Source organism: Crocodylus porosus, unplaced genomic scaffold (assembly GCF_001723895.1).
Source record: "Crocodylus porosus isolate Cpor-Errol unplaced genomic scaffold, CroPor_comp1, whole genome shotgun sequence".
Taxonomy (NCBI): Eukaryota; Metazoa; Chordata; order Crocodylia; family Crocodylidae; genus Crocodylus; species Crocodylus porosus.
In genome coordinates, this window is record NW_017728943.1 from 38,938,645 (window position 1) to 38,949,382 (window position 10,738).

Below are 10,738 nucleotides of genomic sequence, written 5' to 3' on the forward strand. Positions count from 1 at the left end.
CCGAGGCAGAGATCACCCCGGCCCCGGGGTCACCTTCCCCCTCCCCCCACGACGTGGTCTCCACTAGGGAGGTGGGCAGGAGGGGCTGCACACGGCCCGGGGTCACAGCGGTCGCGGCTGCGTGGGTACAGCCACCGCGAGGCGGAGGGGCGCCCGTGGTACTGACCATGGCTGGGAGATGCGGCGACAAGTCCTGGCGCGGCGCTGCCTCAGGGTCACCTCTAGCGACAATCACAGCGACACGGCAGCGCGGCGCGGGAGGTATTAAGGGAGCGACGGGGCCGGGACTGCCGACGGCACCACCACCACGCACGTGCACAGCTGCCTGGGTCTTGTAGTCTTTGCCCGCGCCGCCCACCCTCTGCCCGGCTTGCAACCTCTGCCGGCGAGGAACTACATCTCCCAGCATGCCTCGGGGCCGCCCACCGTGGGAGTGCGGGGCGCTGGGAGTAGAGTGGCAGGGCTGGTAGCCGAGTCCCTACCCCGCCCCTTTCGCAAAGGCGCGAGACCCTTCTGCAATGACGTCAGGGTCACGGCGAAGGACGGCCATCCCGACTTCCGCCGGGGGACACTACCCCATGGTTGCGCATGCGCCTGGAGGAGGTGGATGCAGTAGGAAGGGGAGGGGCTGCGCGTGCGCAGGGGAGCTGCTTCGCTGGTTGCCACGCGACCGGGCGGCCGAGCGCGCGGGAGTAGTTGGCGGTTGATACTCTTGCTCCGCTCCTCGCGTGCCACTTGCCCCCCATTGCCAGCACTGCCCGGTGGGTTCGGCTGCCCCGCGTGGGCCCGGGCGGGGCGGGCGAGTGGGCGGGGCTCGGTGCCCAGCGCCGTGGCACTGGTTGCTGCCCCGTGTCAGAGCCGCTGCCCTTGCTGCTCGGGCGGCGCTGGCAGTCGAGTGGTAGAGCTGGGGCTGTGACAGCCAGCGCGGGGCCCGCGGTGCTGGGCCAGGGACCGGGCAGAGTAGCGCTGCAGGCCGGGCCTGCCCCACGGGCTGTGCGTTTGGCCCCCCGCCCGGCGCAGGAGGGCCAGCTCTGGGGTAGTCGCGGGTTTTCCTGCAGGATTGCGGTCTAGCTTGCAGGGGCCACTGTCCTGAGTGGCTTCCCCGTTCCAGCCTCCTGTGGGCCCTGAGCATCCCACCTCTCTGGGCTTGGCTGATTGTGCAGGCGTCACTGATGCTGTTCTCGTTATATGTCAACTGCTACAGAACCCGGTGTGGACTCGCTCTGCTGGATTTTACACCTGGCATCATCCGTTTAATTCAAATGGATGGCTGACCGATCCTGGCTAAATCAATAGCCGGGGGCTGTAAACTCATTTAAGCACATCCATGCAGTACATGGCATGGCTTTAATGTAGGATCTATTCAGTGATAGACTTTAGTTAAATCAGTGGCTCTGTCTTGTTTAGATAAGTGCCCGGAATGAAAATAGAGCCTTTATCTCATGTCCCTGGCATTGTTGTGCTCACACTTTACGATACCTTTTGTTTTAAAACTGATTGAATTAAACCCATGCAAAGTCCTGTGGAGGCACCTCAGTTTCAGTGTAACCTAATGCAGTTCCCAGTAAACATCCACAAAACCTTTTGCACTGATTCACTCAAGTACATCTTAAGTTTTCACCTGTGAACTGGTGAAACTCTTCAGGTTAACAAACCCACCTAATATTAGATTGCACTACCTCTGTATGGGTTTTTGCTTCTCAGGCCTTAAATTTAGAATTTTTTACTTTTCTGCTTTTCATTGTTTTGTTACCACTGGGCATCATAGTGTAGTGTCTTTTTATAGACAACTTTCCTCATACGTAGTTCTCATGTTAAATCTTTCAAGTTATCTTCAAATTGTTATTTTTCTTTTTTGATATTGTAAAATTTTAGTTGATGCAATAAGATATTGTGCATCCTGGTCTTCAGGGAGCCTTCTTATCAGCCATTCCAAGCAATTTATAATCAGGCAAGCACATCTAGTTTTTCTTTTTGCTGCCTTGCCAGTCCTCCTTTCCCCCATGTCCAAGCTACTCAATATTGGAATGTTTAGTGCTACATTTCATACTGATGTTCTGCTTATCCTTTTTATGTATGGCTCTTAATGTACTCCTTGTATTTAGTGTTGTACAGTTTTCTTGTTCATAGAAAAATGGCAATGGAAGAATAGGATGGCATCCACGTTTAAGATCCAGTTCTTTGAAAGTTTTCTGTCCTGTTTTTGACACTTTTATTATTGTAAATGTTACCTCACAACCCATTTTGTTGCTAGTACTATTCCAGTTATGTGTAGGTTTTCTTTTAGAGAGCCCAATATCTTGTATCTGAGATGGCCACTTGACATGGGTTTGGCTCAGTTTTTGTTTATTCCTTAGTTTGTTACTGTGCTTTTCTTTTATCTATCACTGTGGGTCAAAGGTTGCTGTTCTGACAATGAGTAAAATATAATTGATGGGAGCTATGTGTGCATATAAATTAGGCTTATACTAAAAAGTATATTTTACTTTACCTTTGCAAAAGAGATTCACACTTAAAAATGATACCAATTGGGGGATGGAAAATGCTAATTGAGACATTTTAATTTGAGGTCTGTCTTTTTGAGTTAATAGTTAATTAACTTTTTAAGCCTATGATGCCAGAGCCATCCTCTCCATTTTCTTATTTTTTTAAATTGACTTGTTCTCTATTAACAGCTGCCTGTGTGCTTTAACTCCTATTTTGGATGGGATTTTCTTTTTCTTCACTGTCACCCATTGAAATTGATGAGATTTTTTTTTAGGTAAGTTAATCCATATTTCCAGTAATTCATGAAGTTACGTTTGGCTCCTGCGTTTACTTTTAGAATGTTTGAAAAAAATGTTAACAATAGAAACATGCAAATAATTCCACAGGTTTTACTCTCTTAAGATAGTTTTAACTACATACAATGAAATCCAGCTTGTTCAGCTATTGTCAGTTAGTTGCAGCAAGAGCAGTTTGGGATGTACAGTCTGGATTGCCTGAGTCAGGAGAAGAGAGTCAAAACAAAGACAAAATCAATGCAATAAGAAATAATTTTAAAGAACTCCAAAATTAAATAGGTCCTGAATAATTTAGGAAAATATATTGGAGGAAAATAAAATATTTCAGGTAGTGTTTGTACTTACTGTGAAAGTCTCTTATTTAGTTCTAGTTTTTCACAGTTCATGTTCATAACATCAGTAGGGAGGCTGCATAAGCATAAAAGATGCAGTGAAATCTAGTTACATAAACATTCTTTTAAAGAGTACTGAATTGTTTCGTGTATTTCATTGGACTTTCACTTTGCTTATAAAGAAATGGATTGCATTTTATCTTAAGGCTACATTTTTATAAAGTTAATAAATGATATTTTAATAAATGGTTAATTAACATTGGGGAATGGTTCTGGATTTTTATAGTGTCCAACTGGTCAATTGATTGCTTTTAAGCAAACATTTGAAACAATCTAGTGATGCACCTTTTAAATATTTGTAACGTATACAACTCATATCTTATAACCTGCTTATAACATCTATTAATCATATTTATATACTATTTATGAATGGAACCTTAAAATTAATTGTATCCAAGAAATGTTTGTCCTTTTCCTTTCTCTCCCCACTGCTAGCAATGCTAGTTCCTAGTATCTCTTTGATCCTTAAAGTATTAGCTTCCTTCTCATCTTCTCTGTTTAGTCTTCTCTGTTTAGAGGTGCACCAATACATTGCTCTAATATCAGATTGGCACCAATGTATAGAAAATTCATTGTATCGGAAATTGGCCCGATGTGGCTAATAATTTCGCTGATAAATATCTGCGTGTGCAGCCTGTCCCATATGAGCTTCAGCGCAGCACATAGGCAGTGAGCAGCACAGCCCGATAACTTGGAGAGGAGCACAGCCTGGCAGGGACTAGGGCAAGTGCTGCCCAGCTGGGACAGCACAGGTGCGGGATAGAGCTGTGGCATGTCCAGGGGATGTGGGGAGGGGAGGGGGGGCTCCTGCTGCTGTGTGCCCTTCATCTGGGAGCCACTTGTCTGGTGCTCGTCCAGTGGCTCCTGCTGCTGCTCCTGCCGCTTGTCCAGGGGGGATATGTGACCCAAGATCTACATGGGGCGGGCTGGGACTGAGCCTGTGTGGGGTTCTTCCCAGCCTGCCCCGCCCGCGCAGATCTGGGTACACATGTTTCCTTCCTGTCCATGGAGCCCCCCTCCCCCCCCAGCCCTGCCCCGGACTAGCAGCAGGAGCCACCAGGCAAGCTCTGGACAAGCTGCCAGACCCGTGGCTCCTGTACAAGAAGCACACAGCAGCAGGAGCTGCCCCCTTCCCCATAGCTCCCCTGCCCCTCCCTGTGCCCCCCCAGATAAGCCATGGCTCCATCCGGCTCCTGCCTCACCCCACCCCAGCTAGGCAGCACTTGCCCCAGCCCCAGCTCTGCTCCTTCACTGCAGGGGCCTTGATCTGTGCCCCACAACACCCCTTCCCTCCCCTTCAACCACAACAGACTTACCAGCTGCATGCAGCTCTTCAAGGTGTCAGGCTAGTATAGGAAATCAGATGGGTATCAGCTGATAAGCCTCCTGTAAAAATCAGCTATTGGTATCGGCCCCAAAAAATCTCTGTTAGTTTTAGCAGAGGTGTCAGATTTACCTTGGGCCCCCGGCTAGATCTGGAATGTGGAGCTTCTCCCAAACCAGATCTGTGAGGCCAGTAGTATCTGGGTCTGGGGCCAGTGCCAAGGTCTGGCTGCAAGGCTCCGGTAGGTGCAGGCTAATATCTGTGCAGGCCCTGCCCCGCAACAGTGGGAAGCGCACTGGTAGCTTGGTGGGTTGGACCCAGCTCAGGATCATATCTTTGACATCCCTGAGCTGCAGGAAATAGGAGACCTGAGGTTTCCAGTCTGGGGTAGGAATTTCAGACCTTATTGTCTCATTGCTTTCACCAATAGCTGTCCATCTTTCTGCAGAAAACTCAAGGCATTTTATTGAAGAGGTTGAGTAGGCATCTCAGCTTTCCCAGTGTCAGGGAGCATAGACAATGGAGACTTTCTTACGTATGTGGAAGGACTGGGGGCAGAGAGAAAGGGTGTGCTGGCACGTTTCCTTGTCTTTTGTTAGAGAAGAAATACTCTGAACAAAGGAAAATTTGTTTTTGCCATACTCATGTTAGTTACAGTGGGCTGCCAAAAGTCTCCTTGCCACAGTAGTTAGTGGCCTTAATTACTTTTTTATTTATTACCCATGGAATTCCTGCCTTCAATGGCATCATTTTAGTATTTTAAATATTAGTTTTACACATCTAGAGATTAGGGGTGCACCAACAAAGATTTTCTTGCCCAATACTGATAGCCATTGATTAACTAACCATACTGGCCGATGCTGATCCAAAAACTGATATTTAGTAATAGTGCAAGGCATTTTAAACTACTGACATAACCCTGCTCCAGCCCTTGATGAGGAAAGTGTTAACCACCTTATTCCCATGCACGTTGTCCCCTTGCCCACAGCTCCATCCGCAGCCCACGCTGCCATCCTGGACAGGCAGGGCAGACCTTCGTGCATATGGCAGCACTGGGTGCTTATGGAGCCCTAGAGCATGCTGCCTCAGCACTGGCAGGCCCCTCACAGCTGAGCTCCCATGGCCACTGGGGAGAAGCCACTTTTGCAAAGGTGTCCAGTTCCTGGCGAAGCAGAATGTCCCTCACATGGCACCTTACCCTGCCTGCACGCAGTCCAATGTCTCCATGGCAGCCCCAGTGCTCAGGCCCCTGCTGTGTGTGTGGTATTGCCATCACTGCAGCAGCAGCAACAGCAGTAGGAGCTGATAATGGCCTCTTTGTTGCTGAGTGCAGGGAGCACCTTGTGACTGCTCACTGACACTCCTACCCCTCCCACTGCTCACTGGGACCAGTAGTCTGCCACAGACTTGGGCTGGTGGTGGGGCACTGGGATTGGACTACGCTTGCCAGGATGCTCCAGGCATGTGGCCACAATTATTGACTACAATGACCAAAAAAGCCAATAGCTAATAATGTCATTTCTCCTTTTATGGTTGCTGATCCAATAGCCAACCAATATATCAGTCCCATACTAGAGATTTTTCATAGGAATTGGTGGAAGTGATGGTAGACAGCTGGACCAGTTTTACTGAGGAGCATGAGCTGCCAAGTTAAAGCCTGAGAGGCTGCAAGATCAGCAACTTTCAGAAACAGGTATAGCAGCTTGCCATTTGATTACAGAGGAGGAAGTCGCAAATTCCTAGATATATGTGGTTTTAGAGTGGAGATGAAGGGAATGACAAGACTGAAAGCAGCTATCTGCATAGTGCTGCTGTTCTTGAGAAGTTCTGAAGGGAAGACAGAAATTTATACCTTCCTTATTTCTGGTTAGTGGAATTAGAGACTAGTAGATACCAATATTAAAGGGAAGTTATCAGCTCATTATCTTATGATTTTTAGCTTTTGAAAAAAAGATTTTGTTTACTGCATCATGAGTTCCATGCCATTTTTTGTCTTTTTTTTATATAACGTTTTTCTAGTTATAAAAGTGTTTTCCCACAGCTTTTGTGTATAACAGCTGGATGAACAGAGGGAAACAAAGAAATAAACAAAAAATTGCAGTTAACTGCACAGAATGAAAATCTCAAAGAAAACAGAAATAAACCTCTTAATATATTTCATTTTTAATACTTTGAAGTTATAACAATGTTTGAAAATATTTTCAGACAGCGGTATAAACTTTTCAGTGGGAGTCCCTATTAAAGACATATAAAGATTTGAAAACTGTTACCATTTAGTTAAATGGTAAAATATTTTACTGAAAAATAAAAATATTTTGAGTGAACTAATATGACTCTGCCCTTGTTTGTATCTTTAATACTCTCCTTCCTTTTCTTTGTAACTTCTTATGTAATTATGCCGTTATAAACCACCAGCCTTAAGGGTAATCTTCTATGTCCTGAACTTTGCACAGGTTGATGAGCCTGTCTACTACACTCATCTGCACTCACATTGTCAAAGTGACAGATAGTTTTGTGTATCCAATCCTTGGTACAGTTATAAACACCTTCCTCATTAAAAATATTGCTCTGATTGCCTTCATAATTGCAGTTTGCCTCAAATAATTCATCTTGTTTTACCTGCCCTGTTTCTTTGTCTAGCCTGTATTGTCACAAGGCCTACATTACTTGAATGCTGGCCAATGAGCAGCAACATCAGTATTTTGATGGTTTTGTACTCTAAGAAAAGGCGGTACATAACTTCTTAACTAAGAAAAATGATGATTTTTGTTGTTGGCTTATTCAAGTTAGTTGTTAAAAATACCTACAGTCCTTTTGTATAGAAGAAAAGAAAGTTAACTGGTATGTCAAGATTGGCTTCAGATTATGAATCCCTCTTCCTGTCCCAGAAACACAAGTACTAACAAAGTTTTGCTATTGTATTCATTTGTAAGGAAATCACTTGATTGAAACAAGAATAGTGACTCAAACATCACTATACATTGATATATACATATACACATTTAAATGGTGAATTTATCCAAAGTAGATTTAAAAGCAAACAAAATATATAATTTTTACCTCTCTTAAATCTTGGTTTCATACATGAATAGTTTTTTGTCCCCTCACAGGATTACTTTGATATCTGGTCTGCTGGGGAAATTTTAAATTACACAAATTGATTCATAAGACAGCAAACAGTAATAAGGTGGCCTTAGTATTATGGCTATTCAGTACTCTTATAGAAGGAGGAAGGAAAAGCAAGCACGTTCTCTTAATTGTATTGGCACAAACAGCAATATTTGGGTTCTGCACATGTAGGATTACTTGAATGTGCCTTTAAAACCTTGGGCTAAATTGTCCCGAGCCCTTACTTGGCTATAGCAGATACAAAACCTGGTTTTATGCCCTTTTTGCCCTGTTCACATTGTGAATCTGATTGTTAGGAGGTTACTGAGTGACTGCTAAGGAGTGGGAAGAACCCTGAGAGTAATTGACTGGGTGCATATTTGAAAAAGCTGTTCCATGAGAAGAGGGGAAGCAACTTACTCCTTCATCCAAGCAAGGGGAAACCTGACTAGTTGTGGTTTAGATTAATCGTTCCTTTAGTTTGTCTAGAATGACTAAGATGGCCTATTAACTCATGTATAGCCACAAGTTTATGATTTAGTAGTATAAAAGTCATGTTAGGAAGATGCTTTTCTAGTATTGCAAAATACATTTTTAGTATGGAAAAATCATGAGCTCTTGTGTAAATTATTTTCTACACCATCTTATTATCATGTGTTTCCAGCAATGGGCTGAATACCTGTTTTCAAGTTGTCCACTGTCTGAAAACCTGCTTTGACTCAAAAGCATTTCAGTAGTATTCTAGGATGGCCTTTTCTTTTTCTAGCTGCCTGTCACATTCAAGCCAGCCCCTGTGTATCAATCAAGAGCTGGGAGTATGCTGCAGTTAAATTATGGGTTTGAATCTCCAGGTGGTATTTGAATTCCTGCTCAAAGACAGTAGAAATTAATTTTGCTAAAGCAAGAAACAACAGGACATTAAGCCACTATGCCAACCTTACATATGTGTTTCAAAAAAATTGTACTGCTTAGCATTTATTTTGGTAATCTGTAACTCAAATTGCAGGAAATGTTTGAAATTCCATTCTAACAATATCCAACTGAGAATATTAAAGTAGCATTAAATTTCAAATGCCTGAAGCAAAATGCTTTTTCACAACACCCTGGGCATTTGAAGCTCGCTAGAACATATGATATTACAGTCTACTGTTTTGTTTTACTCAGTCTAAAATGAAAGCCCAGTTTTAGTTCTGTCTCCTGAAACTTGATATACTGCAGGGAAAAATAATTGATTTGAATACTGTTTCTTAATACATTGCAACTAAGTTTTAAAGCTTTCTTAGCAACACTCCTACCATAGACTCTCTCATTAAAACTTGAAATACACTCTTTAAGACTTATCTTAATACTTTCTTATTAATTTACAAGCTTTAAGGTTTTGAAGTCATCACATAAGGTTTTCACTGTTGTGTGCAATATTTCATAAGAAGAAACATTGCACAGAATATATGCATTCTGCATATGTGTGTGTGTGATATGAAATAAACACTAATGTGTATATAAATTACATAGCCAGAGAGAGAGAGAATATGTGATTACAAAAATAATTTACAGTTTCATTAATGTGAACCTTGCATGGCTGAATTGGCAGAGCCATTTACAATCTACAGAAATGCCAGTAAAGCTATGTCACAGCAAAACTATTCCAGACTTAAACTTTTCAATGAGATGAAAATGTTTCTGGTAAATTAGTTACGAAATTTGGATCCAACACCTTTAATTGCTACAGGACCAAGTATTTTCATGAGGAAAATTTTAAAATTCAAAAAAAGAATTGATTGGCAAATCTCTTTTTCTTTTTTTTAAATAATCTATTTAATTTTTTTGTAATAATAGAAGTAGACTCAGTAGAGATGGTTTAGTGGTAGAAGTGCAGGTGTGGTGGTTCTGATTCACAATATTTGCATTTTAGTAAATGACTGTATTTTGTCATTACATTATGGCTGTGAATATGCTTGTGTGTATGTTATGCATTCATAAAACGTACTTTTGTGGAACAGAAATGATACATTTTTATTAATAATTAGCTGTAGTTAAATTGCCTCTGGTGTTCCAGTTATTGCCAAGTTAATCTTACTTTTCTCCTTTATAAAACGTAGAGCAGTTTATGGACCCAGTGTGGAATTATGCTGTGTCAGTTTGGGACTTAACTGTCACACAGGAAGATCCCATGTTGCCTATTCAGCCCTTGTTTGTGAATTCTCAGTAACCATGTAGCTTGTACTGAGACTTGGGTACTATTTGAGGCCTTCTAAGTGATGACATTTTGACCATTTCCGCTATCATGGGAAAGGATAGGCATGATATTTGAAGCTCTTCAAAAAAGAAATGCTTCAAGCATGGAGTGATTCCCTCCCCCTCTGCCCAACTGCCCCAGCATGGCCCTCAGCTGGAGAGCTTCAACATCGCTGTGGCTGCACGTACATCAACCACGGCATCCTGTAGTTCCTCCTCTCCCATGATAAGTGAGTGCTTTCCTGTGTGTTCTGCCTCTGGTTTCCCAGGGCATCCACCTACCAGAACTGATAGACCTGAGTTCCTGTGCCCTCCCCTGTATGCCTCTTGGTTATGGTGGTATTGTGGGGAGGGGCACTCTGGAAAGTGGAAGCATAACACATGGGGGAGTTCACATTGATAGTCTGTTCTGTACTCCTTCCTTTTTTTCATGGAGGGTGGCAAAGTAGAGTACTATGAGCCTGGAGGACTGAGCCCTCCCTTGTCATGCTTCTTAGAGTATACACACATAGTAGGAAGTACTTCATTTTTAAGTACCTCTAACTGTTTCCAACAGGGTATTTTTGGAGCCTTTCTGCTATTTTTGGGAGTGCTTCAAAGGGCATTTACATTCGTATGCTGGCCATTTGAAGTACTTTGGAGGCGTTTGAAGTGCTTTAAATGCTATGTCTGTCCATATTCTAAGTCATATGAAAAGTTGGATTATCATGCAGTTTTGCTCCTCAATGACTGTATAAACAGTAAAGTCTTATCTTGCAGATGCTTTTACCCTTACGTACATGCTGGAAAGTAAATTTGGTTAAGCCTTCTGCCCATACGATTTACTCCTTTGAGGCAAAGAGTTGGTTTAAAACATTGGCAATAAATAATATTTTGATTAAGAGTCATTTTGCTTC

At 43.1% G+C, this 10,738-nt stretch overlaps 1 protein-coding gene across 1 annotated transcript in view; it reads right to left on the reverse strand.

Moving 5' to 3' along the window:
* MDH1 (malate dehydrogenase 1) overlaps positions 1-424 on the reverse strand; it is a 12,447-nt gene extending 12,023 nt beyond the window's left edge. Inside the window, exon 1 of the mRNA XM_019549188.1 lies at positions 167-424. Coding sequence (XP_019404733.1) covers positions 167-409 — 243 coding nt within the window. The 5' untranslated portion in view covers positions 410-424. The remainder of the gene's footprint in view (positions 1-166) is intronic.
* Positions 425-10,738: the final 10,314 nt, after the last annotated feature.